The 20,284-nt window shown below is 43.0% G+C and overlaps 1 protein-coding gene across 1 annotated transcript in view; it reads left to right on the top strand.

Annotated features, from left to right (window-relative positions):
• The window catches only part of LOC118364212 (2-oxoisovalerate dehydrogenase subunit beta, mitochondrial-like), a 78,797-nt gene that overhangs the window by 44,824 nt on the left and 13,689 nt on the right, over positions 1 to 20,284 (top strand). Inside the window, exon 9 of the mRNA XM_035745542.2 lies at positions 13,370 to 13,456. Coding sequence (XP_035601435.1) covers positions 13,370 to 13,456 — 87 coding nt within the window. The remainder of the gene's footprint in view (positions 1 to 13,369; positions 13,457 to 20,284) is intronic.

The raw sequence follows: 20,284 nt of genomic DNA, 5'->3' as shown, positions 1-20,284 counted from the left end.
GCTCTATACCACAAAACACCAGAAAAAAAATTTCAATAAAGAAAAGAGTAGAACCAGCTCACCTGCTTTCACACTATGATTTGACTATTAATGTTCAATGTTTCTTCTGAAAAAAAAATATTTTAACAAGGAATATTTTCACCATATTAAAATATTACACAAAATATGTAATAATCTTCAGAAATGACTTTGTCAAAGCAATAATATAACTAGGGCTTTACAATGATGGTGAAAACTGTGGTTAAGCGAGTTAAAATCTTCCTCAAAGTGATGTGAGTGGGAGGCATTGGGAAGGTGGGGGATCAATAGGGAATGTTCTGGATGAGGAGTTTTTATTGGTTTCTCAGTCAAACTAAATTGGAAACCAATTTACAAACATAATTATATGATGTTATCCTGGGTAGAATATATTTATATTCCGGACATTGCTCATTCTGATATTTCTTAATTTCATTCTTTTTAGCTTTTTGGATTATGTGTGTATTGTATTACTTACATTTTGGAGCTAGAAACGCAAGCATTTCGCTTCCCTTGCGATAACATATGCAAATATTTTTTTGTACGTGACTAAACTTTGATTTTGGTTACAGGCTACAATTTGTTGCGCGACCCCCACGCTTCTGCAGGGTCATCACCTCAACTGTTCCAGTGGATTCAGTGCCTGTTTTGAGGGAGGTAATATCCTCTCGCCTCCAGGCGTGGGCAATCAGTGTTTTTTTTAATGTCGGATCCAGGACGGCTGGTGCAGCCGGTCTTTCCTGGTTCCGAAATGCATTCAAGACTTTACCCCTCTTCTATACTTACAGTGCGTTCAGAAAGTATTCATACCTCTTCTCTGTACCCCAGACATACAATTATCTGTAAGGTCCCTCGGTCGAGCAGTGAATTTCAGGCACAGATTCAACCACAAATAACAGGGAGGTTTTCCAATGCCTTGCAAAGAAGGGCACCTTTTGGTAGATGTGTTTTAAAAAATTAAATACAAATTTTAAGAGCAGACATTGAATATCCCTTTGAGTATGGGGAAGTTATTAATTGCACTTTGGATGGTGTATTAATACATCCAGTCACTACAAAGATACTGGCGTCCTTCCGAACTCAGTTGTCGGAGAGGAAGGAAACTGCTCAGAGATTTCAATTACATAGTTTTCCCTTCTCACACCCATTAACTGAGGATGGAGCAACAAGATTGTAGTTACTACACGATACGTATCTAATTGACTGAGTGAAAAGAAGTGTGTACATAAATAAATATTCCAAAACATGCATCCTGTTTGCGACAGTATGTGCCAAAGCGATTCACTTTTTGTCCTGAATACAAAGTGCTATGTTTAGGGAAAATCCAATACAGCACATTACTGAATACTGCTCTCCATATGTTTTAAGCATAGTGGTGGCTGGATCATGTTATCGGTATGCTCGTGATCGTTAAGGATTGGAGTTTTTCAGGAGAAAAAATGAACCGAATGGAGCTAAACACAGGCAAAATCCTAGAGGAAACTCTCCTTTTCAGCAGGACAATAAGCTAAAACACAAGGCCAAATCTACACCATAGATGCTTACCAAAAAGACAGTGAATGTTCCTGAGTGACCGAGTTACAGTTTTATCTTAAATCTATGGCAAGACCTGAAAATAGTTGTCTAGCAATGATCTACAACCAATTTGACAGAGCTTGAAGAATTTTGAAAAGAATAATGGCCACATTTAGCACAATCCAGGTTAGAGGTCGACCGATTTTAATCGGCATGGCCGATTTCAAGTTTTCATGACGATCAGTAATCAGCCTTTTTGGATGCCGATTTATGGCCAATTTACATTGCAATCCACGAGGAGACTGTGGCAGGCTGACCACCTGTTACTCGAGTGCAGCGTCAAAAGGACCTTGTGGCTGCAAGGAGCCACGGTAAGTTGCTAGCTAGCATTAAACTTATCTTATAAAAAAACAATCAATCTTCACATAAGCACTAGTTAACTACACATGGTTGATGATATTACTAGGTTAACTAGCGTGTCCTATGTTGCATACAATCAATGCGGTGCCTGTTAATTTCTCATCGAATCACAACCTACTTCACCAAACGGGTGGTGATTTTAACAAAAGCGCATTCGTGACAAAAGCACAATTGTTGCACAAATGTACCTAGCTATAAACATCCATGCCTTTCTTAAAAAATCAATACACACACATAGTCGACACGTCATAATTCTTATAACTGCAACTTAAAACTGGGAATATTGAAGACCACCGGCTTTCATATGTTCTGAGCAAGGAATTAAACGTTAGCTTTTTTACATGGCACATATTGCACTTTTGCTTTCTTCTTCAACACTGTGTTTTTGCGTTATTTAAACAAATTGAACATGTTTCATTATTTATTTGAGACCAATTGATTTTATTTATGTATTATATTAAGTTGAAATAAGTGTTAATTTGTTCATTCAGTATTGTTTTAATTGTCATTTATTACGTGTGTGTGCATGCATGTAAATTATGTATTTCTAAAAACATGTTTTCACTTTGTCATTATGGGGGGCGGGGTGTGTATGTATTTAATATATTTTAATTTCAGGCTGTTACACAAAGTGGAATAAGTCAAGGGGTATTTATACTTTCTGAAGGCACTCAGTCTGAATTCAGAATACTCACAAGCCACCGATTTTATTACAGTCGACTGGCTGGGGGCAAGCAGTGTTACGCACGCGCACACACACACACACACACATACAGTACCAGTGAAAAGTTTGGACACATTTACTCATTCAAGGGTTTTCCTTAATTTGCACAATTATTTACATTGTAGAATAATAGTGAAGACATCAACACTATGAAATAACACATGGAATGATGTAACAAAAAAGTGTTAAACAAAGTGGTTTCTTGGCAGCAATTCGACCATGAAGGCCTAATTCACGTGGTCTCCTCTGAACAGTTGATATTTGAGATGTCTGTTACTTGAACTCTCTGAAGCATTTATTTGGGCTGCAAATGGGAGGTGCAGTTAACTCTAATGAATTTATCCTCTGCAGCAGAGGTACACTACCGGTAAAAAGTTTTAGAACAGCTACTCATTCAAGGGCTTTTCTTTTTATTTGTACTATTTTCTACATTGTAGAATAATAGGGAAGACATAAACTTGTTTCCATAATATGGACTTGGTCCAAATAGGACTACCTTCTGTATACCACCCCTACCATGTCACAACACAACTGATTTGGCTCAAACTTATTAAGAACGAGAGAAATTCCACAAATTAAGACACACCTGTTAATTGAAATGCATTCCAGGTGTGTGCAAAGCGGTCATCGAGGCAAAGGGTGGCTACTTTGAAGAATGTCAAATATAAAATATATATATTTTTTAACACTTTTTGGGGGTACTACATAATTCCGTGTGTTATTTCATAGTTTTTATGTCTAAAATGTAGAAAATAGTAAAAAACGAAGGAAAAACCTTGGAATGAGTAGGTGTCAACTTTTCACTGGTACTGGACAAACTGGTCTCTCTAGGCTTGATAGGAAACCAGAAAAAAAGCTGTCAGACTTAATTTCACTGCATTCCATTCTCCAATGAGACTCTCACACAAATTACACTTTTCTCTCCATTGGGTGTGTCCAGATTCTGGCTCTGATTAGCCATATTTCAGCTGCATCACGCAGTGCTTTTTTGCCAGTGCCTACGCCTACTGGGGATGATGGCTTCTGTGATAGAAGCCCCCCCCCTAGGGCTATTGTTGTAGCCTTTCCTGTGCTGAGTGCTAGTTGCTCATCTAGTCTCATCTCACAGCTTAAACCATTATTTTTGGGTGTCCACGTCAGGCCAATGTATTGTCAGTGTGCTCCCGTGGGTTCAGTTGTACCCTGCAGTGTGATCACGTCATCACCCCCCTCCCCTCCCCGATGGGTTTTACTGTTAGATGGCAACTAGATTCGGGGGTTATGGACAGTGGCACGGAGTACACTGCGTATGAATTACCTAAAGCTCCTATCATATCTGGCGCTCAGGCAGGATATTTGGTTCCTATGGGTCCGGCCCTTGAGAGGGCCAATCTGATGGAGCCTTCATCGCTATGTCCTACAGGTTTTTTAGCTTTTTGAGTTATTTCCCATTTTGCGTCCTTTTTGCTTCTGAAGAGCAGCTGCGTTTAAATGCCCAGTGTCCAGTAATAGCATGATGCACGTACATTGAGCGGATCTGGGATATCCGGTTATGTGACCAGCTTTTAGTTTGTTTTGCTAATTCAGCTGGTAGCTAATGATTAGCAGACGCTCTCCCCTGGCAGGCCCAATGTTAGAGCCTGTATCTGCTTACTGGGTCGCACTTATTCTATAATATCTTTGGTCCGTCATAAGCCGAAAGGCCCTGGAAACAATCACTAGAGAAAATGTCACACGAAGAAAGAGCCTTGTGGCTTTTGGGGCTGGCTCCCTACATATTTATTGTTGAAGCCAATGTCTGTAATTACAATATTAACACATGCTCTGGTCTGGCCTAGTGGGGTTGTGTGCTTATTGGCCAGTATGTCATAACCTTGTCATGTGTCCTTACTGTGGTGATGTTTCGGCGGTTATATCAGTGGAAAATGACTCATGGTTGTTTTTCGGTGGTGGCTCTCGCTCGCTGCCTGGTGAAATTATGGTGTGACCCGACACTGCCAGAGGCATAGCCTGTGGTGGACTGGTGAGTAGTTTTTCAGACGACAGGGACTTACTCAGGTGAAATAAAGTTTTATCCATAGTGTTATATTAAGCCCATTGTTGATTTTTTTCATTTTTTTAAATTTTAGTGCCTTTGTTTCAACACTGTTTGTGAGATGAATATGGTGTCTCTTGATCTGCATCTCTTCATTCAGGCTCTCTCTCATCACCTTTTCCTCCTCTCTATCACTCTCACACTGCTTTCCCATTGACTTTCCAGGCTGCAGCCAGCGTTCTACATTCCTCGGCAATGGAGATTTCTAGAATTCCTCTCCTGTGTCACCTTCTAGCGGAGGCCAGGCTTACATTTGCTAAATCCACACAGAGGCATTAAAAAAAGGGTGAGAGTAACAAAGGGATCTTTATCCTTTTTTGGAGGCACTTTTTCCTAGAGGAGTTCAGGGATGTGGTGCAGATTGAATCTAAAGTGGTCTAACTGGCCACTGAGGAAGCTTACGGTCAGGGTTGACATGACATGCAGTCAGTGTGGGTGCTGTGAGACAACCCTACTGTGTACAAGTGAGTGATGCACAGCCATTGGCACCTTACAGATGCACACATTGGGAATGATGCGCACACACACAGTGATGGAGAATAGGCCTGGTCAATAATGAGCCACCAATTCCCCACTGCACTGATGCGTTTTCCCTGTTTTTGTTTTCATAAATTGGCACAACCGACACTTACAGCAGGGGCTGATGGTGTTCTCTTGAGATTGAACCTGTGAAAGCGTAAGCCACTTAACATTTGATGGGCTGCTGGGTCGTCAGTTTTCCACTCGGCGATAGGAAACTATTGGATAAGGGTCTGGACAGATTAAGATCATTAAGGTCAGCTTGGAGCATGGACTGGTAGCAGCAGGCCTGAGTGGAAAAAATAGTGAGCGAGAGACGGGGCTGTTAGTCATGAGGATGGTACTGGGATCCAGGGTCCAGCACGGCCTCAGAGAGAGCGAGAGACAGGGAATGCTCTGTTGTTTAACAGGGGACGTTCAAATAAAATAGTATTTGTCACATGCGCCGAATACAACCTGTACATAGACCTTACAGTGAAATGCTTACTTACAAGCCCTTAATTGTTCAACTATTTACTAAAATAAACAAGAAAATGGAGAAATAGCAAATGATTAAAGGGCAGCAATAAAATTAGCAGTAGCGAGGCTATAGGGCGGCAGGGTAGCCTAGTGGTTAGAGCATTGGACTAGTAACCGAAATGTTGTCAGCTCGGGGATTTGAACTTGCAAGGTACAAAATCTGTCGTTCTGCCCCTGAACAGGCAGTTAACCCACTGTTCATAGGCTGTCATTGAAAAGAAGAATTTGTTCTGAACTGACTTGCCTAGTAAAATAAAGGTTAAAAAATATATATATATACAGGGGGTACTGGTGCAGGGGGCACTGGTGCAGGGGGCACAGGTTAGTTGAGGTAATTGAGGTGGTATGTAGGTAGAGGTAAAGTGATTATGCATAGATAATAAAAAGAGAGTAGCAGCAGTGTATAAATGGGGGTGGGGGACAATGCAAATAGTCCAGGTAGCCATTTGATTAGCTGTTAAGGAGTCTCATAGCTTGAGGGGGTAGAAGCTGTTAGTGAAGACACTGTCCAGCTGGTCAGCGCATGCTCTGAGCACGTGTCCTGGTAATCGGTCTGGCCCTGCTGTCTTGAATGTTAACCTGTTTAAAGGTCTTACTCACATCGGCTACAGAGAACGTGATCATATGACACAAGTTAAACTCCCCCTTTGTTCCATTTCCCAACGTCTACAGACCACTGCTCATGCCCTATCAGAGCTGTTCGTCAGGTCCTATGGTCTGTGCTCCGAGTTGTTGATGGCGTTATGGTTTAAGGGCAGAAAGGTAGTGTAATTTTATGGAATGTCGGGAGTTATTTCTGTCTGAGGTCTCCCCCGGTGTCCTAACTCCTCTCTCTGTAGGCAGGCTTGGACAAGGGCCCAGTGCCTGAAACATTTTCCTCCCACTCTCTGTGCTTTAACTGGCCTCTCACTCACCCCTCTCGCTAATCGTGCAGCGCCACTTAAAAGGACTGAGTAACGAGTCAAGCTGCTCCGCGACTACCATTTGCCATTGCGATCTCAAGGCGGCGGTGTGAGTTAGGACCCCGGCGGCGGTGATTACAGGGTGGGCCGGGCGACTCAAAGCCCAAAGGGGCCACAACTCCTCGCTGGTTGCAGGGTTCACCATCTTCACTTCTTGTCCCAGGGTTTTGACGGAGTGCCCTGTGGATGAGAAGGGTTGGGGGGAAAACGCTGGGAGCTTCTTACAGGTGCTCTGGCGACTCTCCCGGGATGTTTATTTTTTTGTGTGTAGCGTGTGTGCTGGATTTTGTTGTCAACCCTGCTATTTATGTACTTTCTTAGCCATGTGAAGTATAGGCTAGATCTCACCTGTACATTTTCTAAAATGTTTCTCCTAATATATACAACTTATTGTGTTGGACTTTTGGCAATATGAAAAACATTGATTACTTCTGTACCACTCAACCGCAGTGTTTGTTTGCTTCTCTGACTGCACATAGTCCTACAGAGGGAGAGTCCATGATCAGTTTGGGGTTGTACTTTGTGTCTCTTTCATTCTGCTTTCCTGCAGACATCAATATCGGCTTCTGAAGATTTTCAAAGCAGCCAGGAAATCAATTGAACTGAAATCAGAAAAGGTGTAGCGTGTGGAGTTGCAATATTGGCAGGTCTTGGGCAATAATAGAACTGTCAGTCAGTCGAGGTTCAACTGCAACAAAGTTTCTATTCGAAAGAGGAATTTTGGCCTGCAACCGTGTCTATATGAGTGGACCCAGTGACCCTGAGTCAGAGGCAGAGTTGGATTGGATGGGCACAGGCCTGAAGGCTGCATGTTGGTTGGTGGTAGTGCGGTTGGGACGAGCGTAGGCTGCATGGCCTGGGACTCCAAGGCAGAGTAGAGTGAAGCTGAGCGCTTCTCATTATGTTGGGTGTGTATGGGAACGCCTGTAAACATGACATTCCCTCTCCAGCGAGCGGGCCTGGGTTAATGACAGCCCTGCAGCACAATGAGCAGTAAAGTGCAGCCACCACTGTCGCCACCCGATGGCCAGGACCTTCCTACTCCCAGGCCAGGACTGCAACGCGACAGACCCAGAGTGGACATTAACCCCTCTGTCACACCCATTGAAATAGAATGACTACAATGGACATCCATTCAAATCCATTTATTTTTTCTCACGCTCTCTTGACACCCTCTTTCTGTCAACTCTTCTTTCTGCCTTCCCTTCCTTCCCTCTCCTCTCTCCCCTTTTATCCCTTTCTTTTAAGTCTTCCATATTTTCCAGAGAGGACATTAACCTCTTTCCCACCATACACCACTCTGACTCTCTCTCCGCTCCTCTTTTCTGCTCACCCCCCATCCACCCGACTGACTCTGGGTTCTCACCATTCACCCAACTCTGCCTACCTTCTACACTCCTCCATCCATTTCTGCCTTTCATCGCTTTTCTCAGATTTCCCTCTCCTCTTTCATGCTTTCTTTCCTCTTATTTTAATTTCTCCATATTTCCCCCATTTACCTTCTGGTCTTGCTCTTCTCTCTCGTTACTCTTTCATATGGGAGGTGGAGCAGTGATTTATCGTGCAGCCTCCTAGCTCCGTACTCATTGTTTCAGAGGTTTTTGAAAGCTCTACTTGAGTCTTGATTACACGCAATCCACTCTTCCTCTCCTCCTCATCTCCCTCTCCTTCTGTCTTCTCTCTCTCACACTCACACACATTGACTCATCAGGCCACTGTCCAAGTAGTTAAATCGTAGCAATAAAATCCTCCTGTCCAAATTCGCATGCCTGTTTTTGTCAGGCTTGAGTGTACAGTGATATTCATGGCATGTTCGTGTGCTGCTCTCATTGCTCCAAGCGTATAATTCTCATGTGGAAAAAGCCTACTGCTCATATTTGGGCCCTCTGCTGTGGCTCCACCACTGTCTATATAAGGCAACTTGACATTACGACATTGGGTCCATGTTCACCAACATGAAAGACTGGTTTTGATGAGTGAAATAAATCGGTAGTGTGCTACTGAGAAAGGGTCACTGGCTCCTCTGAAGAGGAAGAGTCAGGGTTAAAGGTCGGGGCCACAATTACTATGTTTGAGTAAATGAGTACACTACTGTCATTGTGTGTGTGTCCAAGAAAAGTGTCTGGCCCATCCCTGTCCCCTGGGTGAGGCAGTGATTTGAGATGAGTGAATAGGACAGTGCCAGTGTTGCGGCCAGCAGTATTTGGGGCGGCCGGTGGCCTAGTGGTTAGAGCGTTGGACTAGTAACTGAAAGGTTGCTAGATTGAATCCCCGAGCTGACAAGGTCAAAATCTGTCGCTCTGCCCCTGAACAAGGCAGTTAAGCCACTGTTCCTAGGCCATCATTGTAAATAAGAATTTGTTCTTAACTGACTTGCCTTGTTAAATAAAATTAAAATAAGCTGAGGTCTGACAGTGGCCGCCATGGTATTTGCCCATTTTTTAAAGTGTTGTGTGCCAGACACTGAGAGAGCGAGACAGACGGGACACTGATAAATGGAATACGAAGAAAAGGCGGGGGGGCGGACCGGCCGACAGGCGGGGGACCTGCAGGGTGGAAGGCGTGGGTCAGGCGGAAGACGCAGAGAGACAGGCAGGGGACCGACCGACCGGGGGGGGCTGGCAGACGGACGGACAGAAGATGCGGACTGAAGACGCGGGCGGGCGAGTAGGAGACACGAGACAGAAAACGGGTAGAAGGAAAATGGACAGACTGAAAGACAAACGGACATATTTGAGAGGTTGAGGGAAAAGTAGAGATCAGATGGATGTAAGAGCCGTTTCTTCTCCATAGTTTTTTGTCTGTCCCACAAAATCTTTACCCAAACACGTAAGCAGTGATTATAGCTTTAAACGGTCGAGCTCACAATGAAATGTCAGTTGCTTCATAACAAAAGATTGCTGGGTATGATCTAGCATTTGAGGCAAGAGATCTGGGAGCTGGAATACTCCTCAGTTTGAATCTGATAGTGTTTATTACATTACATTTGTGACTATTATTAAGAGTGTGATCTCACATAATCTTGGCCTAAGCCTCACCTGGTTCTCAAATTCTTATTTAGCCCACATAGTCCAACATTTTGGGCACCCCTGCTTTACATTCAGCAATACTCCTGCGGTGTGGGCCAGATGTGAATAGCTCCATTTTGTCTTGTCCATTTATTGTCACAGCATGCACTGGAATCACAGTCACAATCACACATCAGAATACCCGTCGGCAAGGGACAGGCTTTCCCAAACCACCATCCCACCTATTAGTGCAGAAATCCAGAAGGCATTTTGAGTGTGATTACTAAATGGGTAATTCGATTCCCTGGCCCCCGGGGGGTGAAATTCTTTCTCACGATATTGAGAATAACAGCGCTGGTGCCTTTGTCAGAAGCATCTGAAGAATGTGCTTGTGTTGGGAGTATGGTATGCAGCTCCACTCCTGGCACTGAGGTAGAGACAGCCCCTAGTGTTTAGGGGTAAAGTGAAACGCTTATTTAAACACAATCTCTCTCTCTGACAACAAGCAGGAGGACTGGGGTCAATTTAGCTGCAGGGAATTGGGCGGTAGCCTCACTTATTTATCTACCTGTGAGTCATATTCCGTAACATGTCACACCATGATATTGGTGCCCTCTCTCACCTCTTGCCTGATTTGCTATCTGCGTTACATTTTAGCCAGGCACCGTTACCCTCTGGTTCTCCCAATTTCCAACCCTTTAAAGCAAAATGATATAGCCTGTGGTGCTGTTTTTGTTTTATGTGATAAAGGTATTTGTAAGGTATTTCACCTGGTAGTCAGTTACTCAAGCTCAGTAGACAAGGATACAAATATAATTGAAATTATTATTTTAAAGGGATGGGACAAAAATGTATTCCTGATCACACAACGAAGCACTGTGCCGCAACCAAACCAGGGACCCCAGCGACGTAAACAAACACTCAACCAACCTCTTTAATATCAGCGACACCCAGAACGCTTTTGGTTCTGATACTGTATCTGTGGGTCTTTTGTGGAAAGCAAATGAAGCTATAGTTTTGTATCATTCTATATCCATGTGTTGCGTATTTCTATGGTATGTTTTGAGTGACGTCAGGTGTCTCCATACCAAATGGAAAATAAAGCTGTATATAAGCTGCGGTGCTTACTCAAAAATGTATTGTAGATAGGGCATGTTGTGATTACATTGGGCGTTCACTTGCCAAGTGGTTTAGAAGGTGGAGGAGCCAGGCGATAATTTTCCTCCTGTCTGTTCGAGCTGCAGTGTGTCACATGCCTGCAGTAGACCCTCTTGTATAGGGGAATGAGGGAATCACAGCTTTGTCTGTGTAGTCCATTATCTCTGTGGAAACAATATTCTCATTCCAAACCGGAGAAGGAATTTCGCTTCACTCATAGCTATAGCTCAGGGCTGCATGATCCAATAGAAACAGTCCAGCTGAACCAGTCCATTACTACCACACAACACTAGCAGGTTTTTACAGCCTGGATTGATGGAGGCTAACTGTACTTCCGTCAATTACAATTGCTATACCAGTATTTGTCTCCTAATCAAGAGTCTGGGATATAATCTATTGAGGATAGAGCGATGTGATTTGGAGACGATGGAGTTAAGGAGAGACGGGCGAGGTTTGGATGAGATCAGATAGTGTTAGTTATGCGCTGTGGTCTGTTGTGCGCTGTTGCATCTTCCTCTTCCACCGCAACCTATTCTTCGTCCTGCTGCTGCTGTAAAGTAGGGTTTACAGTAAAGCCAGATGAAGAGCCTCTCCGCATGTCATCCAGCTCGTTATACCTACCAGCTTAAATCAAACCCAAGTAGCATTTCAAAAGAACACATCCTACTGCTCTCCAACATCCATACCACACAACGCCTGGCCATGCAAACAAAGCCTGGCCATGCAAACATACTTTTCGTTCTGTTCCAACCAGCAAAATAAAGTTCTGAACCGGTTCGAACCACAAAGTAGTTCTGTTTATATCATTCCTTTTTTAACTAGATTTTTTTTAACTTGTATTTTTTTAAACAGTTTAACTAATTAAATTACTTAACCAGTCAGTGCGGATAGAGCAAGCTAGTTGTTTACATGCATGATGGACAGACAAATTAATACTATGGTGCAAGATGCGATAGCAATTTTGCGGGTGGTGAAAGAGGGGGAGAGTGTTGAGACGAGGCTTGAAGCACTGGGCATCTTATGACATGCATTATTTGAATTAGGCCCACAGAATTCTATCTAGGAGGAGTGTCTTCTATGGAGAAACTGTGTCTTTTTGAGCTAGCTAGCTAACAAGCTTAAGCAAGCTTGCGAGCTAGCTAAGAAGCTTGTGTGTGCAGAGCGGCACCAGAATTAAAAACATATCTTACCTTTTTGTAGTTAATAAATCCATTGTGAAACGTGATATATAGTATCCCTAACTAGCATTGAAAAAGTTTATCCTTCTCTATCTTCTGAATCATGCTTGTACAACAGTACAGTAGCCTATGCTTCGGAGGGTCAGGTAGCCTAAACGCACGGCACACACACTGGCAAAGATTTTCCGCTTGTAGGCAGACACTTGAATGATGTTCTGAGTGACAGGGTGAGGGCTTTGAATAGGTGCTTTGTTGTGTTTTTTTTGTGGGACTGGAAACATTGTTGTGGCACGTGAGAACTTTTATTACGCGGTTCCCAAGCTTTTAAAGTAACGGTTCTGTTCCGGAACGGTATGGTTCACCTTTGTTCCAGGTTCTGATTCTGTTCCTTGAAAAATATATATTTTCAGTTTTTTGCTCCTGCTCCCTGAAAATGTTCCAACCCCTGATATTGTCCTCTGTTGAGCTTTGTGTGATTTGCACAATACTTTGAGCTGTGTGTTTTTGAAAGGTTGTATCTCATGTAGTCAATTAGATAATGAAATTGTAATCCAAATATGATCTGACCCAGTTTCTGATGAGAAGTAATTATTTGGTTGATGAATTTATGGGAACAATTGACAAGAGACCCTGAAAGGAAGCACAAGAGACTTAAAATTAGGAGTATGAAAGCTCCGCTTAGCTAGCCTGTATGTTTCCATAGCATAGAGTTTCACACTACCCTACACAGTGATGTCACCCCACAATAACATAATTTCTTTTGCAGTACGAGTTCTATTTTGGTGGCCTCTGGTACGTTATAATGCCTTGATTCCATCCAAAATAAACCAAAAAAAAGCCAGCGCTTATAGAAAATACTGCACTCGTTTGTGCTCACACATATGCTAAACAAATTGTTAGAATGGGGTGTGTGTGTGTGTGTGTTTGAGTATTTATTATCTCCGGGGAGCTATTGTGTGATGAATTGTTACTCATGGGCTGACTGCACTAACTGTACTAAAATGTATCAAATGTGAAATAGGGTTCCCTCTGGGTTAAAGGTTGTGTTAGAACATGCTACAAACTGTTTGCATACTCAAATCATGTTCACCCTCTACCTCATTGTACATTTGTCATGATACCATAATACGATGCTTGTCTCGTTGCCTGCCACATGCTTGCCTTAGACACCACAGGCATCCTGGGGAGAGATATTATGTGTACAGTAACCATAGATTTTGTCTATGGCTGATGTCACACTGTATGGATCAGACTGTGTGTGTTGTGTTTTTCAGTCGGTGGCCAAGACCGGACGGTTGCTTATCAGTCACGAGGCTCCAATCACTGGAGGCTTTGCTGCCGAGATCAGCTCCACAGTGCAAGTAAGTTTGTTTTGTGTGTGGTCATGCATGCAGAGGGTTCTATTGGAATCTCTGGGGGCCTTCAGAGGTGAGATGTGGGATGGATTGCAGATAGACAGTAGGGTATCTATATATGTGTGGATTGGGGTATGGGGTTGTACTTTCTCTGTTTGAAATGTGAAATGAAATTCAAATATCTGTCAGTGGGTGTCCTCGGTCAGGCAATAAATCAGCTTAAGAGGCACTGACTGATACAGTCGAAGTTGGAAGTTTACCTACACTTAGGGTAGGGTCATTAACTCGTTTTTCAACCACTCCACAAATTTCTTGTTAGCAAACTATAGTTTTGGCAAGTTGGTTAGGACATCTACTTTGTGCATGACACAAGTAATTTTTCCAACAATTGTTTAAAGATAGATTATTTCACTTAATTCACTGTATCGCAATTGCAGTGGGTCAGAAGTTTACATACACTAAATTGACTGCCTTTAAACAGCTTGGAAAATTCCAGAAAATGTCATGGCTTTAGAAGCTTCTAATATGCTAATTGGCATAATTGGATGTATTTCAAGGCCTACCTTCAAACCCAGTGCCTCTTTGCTTGACATCATGGGTAAATCAAAAGAAATCAGCCAAGACCTCTGAAAATAAAATTGTAGACCTCCACAAGTCTGGTTCATCCTTGGGCGCAATTTCAAAACAACTGAAGGTACCACACGTACTATTGTTTGTACAGTTGAACAAGTATAAACACCATGGGACCACGCAGCCGTCATAATGCTCAGGAAGGTGACATGTTCTGTCTCCTAGAGATGAACGTACTTTGGTGTAAAAATTGCAAATCAATCCCAGAACAACAGCAAAAGACCTTGTGAAGATGGAGGAAACAAAAAGTATCTATATCCACAGTAAAACAAGTCCTATATCGACATAACCTGAAAGGACGGTCAGCAAGGAAGAAGCCACTGCTCCTAAACCGTCATAAAAAAGCCAGACTACGGTTTGCAACTGCACATGGGGACCAAGATCGTACTTTTTGGAGAAATGTCCTCTGGAATGATGAAACAAAAATAGAACGGTTTGTCCATAATGACCATTGTTATGATTGGAGAAAGAAGGGGGAGGCTTGCAAGCCGAAGAACTCCATCCCAACCGTGAAGCACGGGGGTGTCAGCATCATGTTGTGGGGGTGTTTTGCTGCAGGAAGGACTGGTGCACTTCACAAAATAAATGGCATCATGAGGTAGGAAAATTATGTGGATATATTGAAGACATCGGTGGATATCTCAAGACATCAGTCAGGAAGTTAAATCTTGGTCGCAAATGGGTCTTCCAAATAGACAATGATCCCAAGCATACTTCCACAGTTGTGGCAAAATGGCTTAAGGACAACAAAGTCAAGGCATTGGAGTGGCCAACACAAAGCCCTGACCTCCAGTCCTATCGAACATTTGTGGGCAAAACTGAAAAGGCGTGTGTGAGCAAGGAGGCCTACAAACCTGATTCAGGTACACTAGCTCTGTCTGGAGGAATGGGCCAAAATTCACCCAACTTTTTGTGGGAAGCTTGTGTAAGGCAACCCAAAACGTTTGACCCAAGTTAAACAATTTAAAGGCAATGCTACCAAATACTAATTGAGTTCATGTAAACTTCTGACCCACTGGGAATGTCATGAAATAAATAAATAGACATTTCACATTCTTAAAATAAAGTGTTGATCCTAACTGACCTAAGACGGAATTGTGAAAAACTGAGTTTAAATGTATTTGGCTAAGGTGTATGTAAACTTCTGACCTCAACTGTGTGTCATATGTCATACTCAAACTTGGTAGACTTTGTCAGTTGAAATGAGTAATATATATTAGATCAAGACAGTTGAAACTAATAGTCAAACCTTGGACTGTACTGTACTGACTGGACTGGAGATGTATCCCCTCTCCCCCACTCCATGTTTCCCTCCATACCTCCCTCTCCCCTCTGTCTAGTGAAGACTGCTCTGGCCTGGTGAGGGCATGATCAAAGTATGTGCTGTGTTCCGTTCAGGGAGAATGTGAGAGGGCATAAGCCACAGTTTCAACTCCATGAGCTATTCCTGAGTTATGATTATGACCCTTGTCGGCAGTGCCGCCAATCACTTTTGTTTTTTCTTCCTAGACCACACTCAAAGGTATCTGGATAATGGCATGCTATTCAGTGTAGGCATTACCTCAAGTGGATGATGCCCTGTGTGTCTGCATCAGCGCTGGTCTAGCGCTGAGATGAGGGCCCTGGAATTGGTCCTTCTCATCTCCCTGGCTGTCACTCATGTTGTTTTCCCCAGACCTGCTTACTGGTAGGATTAATGGTCTGAGTCATACCCATGTTTTCACATGTTTTGTGTCCCGAAGTAACCATTGTTGAATGTGAGATAGCATATGGTGAATTTAACTGTTTATAGCGTTTAATACCTTGTTTTTATTGTGTATAGCCATTTAGCTTTATGAGCTTTGTGTATGATGAGGTATTGTTGAGACTGCTTTCATCTCGCGCCAAATTAATCCTCAACCACTACTGACAGAATACATGATCACACGCACTTGCACCTCATGTCTAACGTCTAAGTGTATCCAGGTGTTGCGGCCATGTGCCACGTTGTCCCCCCTCAAGAGTAGGGCACACACACTCTCGTGGCCAAGGTCCCTTGGCAACGTGACAGCACTGGCTCTGGAGGGCCCACTTGCCCCCTGTCCAGATGGCCCAAGGGTGATGGTCAGTACTGCAACTCGCCGGACTGTGTTGACTCACCCGCTATTAACAAGGGTTGGGTTATCAGGGTTCTGCACTGATAACGCAATGAAACGGAAAAGGCTCTAAAAATAGGGCTTTTAGCAGAAAGGTGTTGAGCTATCGGACCTGGGTCAAACCTACCATAACAACAACATATCAAGTGCTCTCAAGGGAACGACCAGAAAGGGAGACCTAAACCACTACTTAACAAGAGTCAAGAGCAGAGAGGAAGACCTGCAGCACCAGAGCTTAGAGCAGAGGGGGAGATCTGCACCACACCTCACCACCAGTCAAAAGCAGAGAGGGAGACCCTGTATCACACCTCACCACCAGAGTCAAAAGCAAGACTCGACCTGGAATATCCTATTCAGGGGCACATGGTGGGAATGAAGGCTTGTGATACAAATGGCTTATAGTCTTGCATGGGTTACTGTTACAATTGACAAAGTGCATGCTCAGCTGTCAGAGTCCTGGACTCAACTTTTATTCTATTCTTTATGTGAAATATACTTTGAACAATGTGCAAATAGATTTTCTTAGAAGTGACAGGGCTGAGAGAATGCCTTGATTTACCCACCCTGGAGCTTCTTGTTTAATTTGGATTGTTGTTGGATAAATAATTGAAATCAGGCCGTCAGTAGGCTTATCCCAATGTTCAGCAGTTTTGTTATCTGGCTTTGAGGCATGTGCAAAACTCTTTCCACCCCTTTCCATGTTTTAAAGTGACTCCAGGAGTGGCTATATATAATGCTTTTGTCAATGTATTATGTCTGGACAGGAGGGTGAAACTAAAGGATAATCGGGTCAAAGCCAACTGCCTCAGGGCAGTGTAAGCACGGTCCAATTATGGATTAGTTTTACTTTCTTTAAAATTTGGAACTGCAGAGTTGATGGATGAAAGTTTCCATTCAGTGGATTAGCTGCACCTCACAAACGGCGTTGTCATTGGCTGACCTCGACTCGTATCAGAGCTTCTCTGCTGACTTACACTGGACCTCAGGGATACAAAGAGGGCCATGGTAAAGTTGAGCAGCCTCTCCCATACTACTGTGCGTTCAGCTTTGTGACAATTACACATGGACCTTGCTGTGCTACATACAGTACCAGTCAAAAACTTGGACACCTCCACTCATTCAAGGATTTTTCTTTATTTTTACTATTTTCTACATTGGGGGATAACTGAAGACACAAACTATGAAATAAAACTCATGGAATCATGTAGTACCAAAAAGTGTAAAGCAATTCAATATTTTGTTTATTTTTTTTTCAATGTAGCCACCCTTTGCCTTGATGACAGCTTTGTGCACTCTTTGCATTCTCTCAACCAGCTTCACCTGGAATGTTTTCCAAAAGTCTTGTAAGGACACATCCCACATCTGCTGAGCACTTGTTGGCTGATTTGACTGATTTTGGCAATTCTACCACAAAGAGCTGATTCGCGTAGTCTCCTCTGAACAGTTGATGTTGAGATGTGTCTGTTACTTGAACTCTAAAACATTTATTTGGGCTGCAATCTGAGGCTGGTAACTCTAATGAATTTATCCTCTGCAGCAGAGGTAACGTCTTCCTTTCCTGTGGCGGTCCTCATGAGAGCCAGTTTCATCATAGCTCTTGATGGTTTTTTGACTGCACTTGAAGAAACTTTCTTGAATGTTCTACATTGACTGACCTTCATGTTTAAAGTAATTTGAATTTTTTTATTTTACCTTTATTTAACTAGGCAAGTCAGTTAAGAACAAATTCTTATTTTCAATGACGGCCTAGTGGGTTAACTGCCTGTTCAGGGGCAGAACGACAGATTTTGTACCTTGTCAGCTCGGGGATTTGAACTTGCAACCTTTCGGTCGGTTACTAGTCCAATGCTCTAACCACTAGGCTGCCCTGCCGCCCCATGGGCTGTCGTTTCTCTTTTCTGATTTGAGCTATTCCTTGTCACAACACAACTGATGGGCTCAAACGCATTAAGAAGGAAAAATGCATTACAGGTGACTACCTCATGAAGCTGCTTGAGAGAATGCCAAGAGTGTGGAAAGCTGTCAAGGCAAAGAGTGGCTACTTTGAAGAATATCAAATATATTTTGATTTAACTTTTTTTTTTTTGGTTACTACATGATTCCATATGTGTTATTTCATAGTTTTGATGTCTTCACTATTATTCTACAATGTAGAAAGTAGTAAAAATAAAGAAAATCCCTGAATGAGTAGATGTGTAAAAGACTGGTACTGTATAGGCAATTTATAGACTAGACCCCTGGGATTGGATTGTACAGTAGAGGCTGTGTTTACAAGCCACACTGTAGCTTTAAGTCTGTTTCACGCTATACATGGAAGTACACTTAGGGATGAAGCAGAACAGTTCATGCTGCATCTCCCCAGTCACTGCAAACACCAATCCCAGATTACAAACTGGGTGGTTTGAGTCCTGAATGCTGATTGGCTGACAGCTGTGGTATATCAGACCGTATTCCACGGGTATGACAAAACGTGTTTTTACTGCTCTAATTAAGTTGGTAACCCGTCTATAATAGCAATAGTTTTGTCGTGCCTAAGACCAGCCATTAGTCGTGGTATTTCGGCCATATACCACACGCCCTCGGGCTTTAATGCTTAATTATACACAGCCTTTGGTCCCGTAACCTTTGCTGTAGCCCTACCACAGCTTTTACCCTACCATTCACTCTGGTTGCTCTGCCGAGTTCCTTCCTTTTATTTGTGTGTAATGGGAATGGTGCGGAGTCCAGCATCAAACTCCAACCCAACGCTTATCGCTGAGCTGTGGTTATCGCTGAGCTGTGGTCAGGCCCGGATTACTGGTCCGGGCCTCACATCAAGGATGGCCGTCTTCCATTCCGGCCCAGTTAGGGTTGGTCAAAGATGAAGGCCTGTGTTTTTCTGCCATAAATGCCTTCCGAATCAGAAGCAGAGCCCTTGTTTGGCTGTCAGGCTGTTTTAAAGAAAGCTGGGTTTTTTCCTCAGGCACTGTTTTCCTGCGCCTTCCACTGTAAAACCATGGCTGGATGCCCCATCTCTCTCCCTCACAGGATACACCAATCTCCTTCAAAGGGATGTGTTTATGGAAGAGGGCTGTTAGGCTACACACACACTGAGGAAAGTGAAATTGGATAGCCTGCATGCTGTGGTAGAGTATGGACATGAGGTATCTCTCCAAGCTCCATGTTCTCTTTTTTGACAATTGATGGGTTGAATGGCCACAGCCTAGCATGAACCACTCTTTGGCCAGTTTGGGTGTTAATTCATCCGTAGTGGTCCATCCTTTACCTGTAGAGGTAGATTTTAATCTAAATTGCAAGGAATTTCCCTAAATTTGACCTTCAATAGGATGATCAGAGAATGTGTGACTCATTTTTCCTTCCAGGAAGTTGCTTAGTAAGTGTTATATGTAAGTACTAGTACACAGGAAGTCTTTAACTCCTCTAATCAGTCTCTAAAAGCTTCCAGTCTTTATGAACCCACTATCTGCGGCTGTCTTTGAACCCTCTGAAACCATTGTTCATATGGGAACCATGGAAGTAAACAAATACTTTAAAGATCAAAATGGATTTTCCATGAAATCTTTTTTTTTTTAAATGACCACACCATGTATTATTTGTAAACCCAGTAAAATAAGAACTCTGATAAAAACAATTGATGGACTGCTGTCAACCTCGGAGCGGTGTTTTAAATGTCCCATGTTTGTTGATAATCAGTCATTGGAGAGCCTATGTACGTCTGATAAAGGTACGGATTAATCGGTGCTGAGAGACTAGGCAGAGGAAAGTACACACATGTATAAAAAAAATACTTAACTGAAATATCTTATTTACATAAGTATTCAGACCTTTGTCCTCGGTTGCAACACTCACTACCGTGTTCCAAACTGCCTCTGGAAGCAACGTCAGCACAATAACTGTTCGTTGGGAGCTTCATGAAATGGGTTTCCATGGCCCAGCATCCAAACACAAGCCTAAGATCATGCGCAATGGCAAGTGTTGTCTGGAGTGGCGTGAATCTTGTGGCCATTGGACTCTGGAGCACTGAAATGTTTTCTGGAGCAATGAATCACTCTTTACCATCTGGGGGACA

Source organism: Oncorhynchus keta, chromosome 31 (genome assembly GCF_023373465.1).
Source record: "Oncorhynchus keta strain PuntledgeMale-10-30-2019 chromosome 31, Oket_V2, whole genome shotgun sequence".
NCBI lineage: Eukaryota > Metazoa > Chordata > Actinopteri > Salmoniformes > Salmonidae > Oncorhynchus > Oncorhynchus keta.
This window is presented reverse-complemented; position numbering and strand designations above follow the sequence as displayed.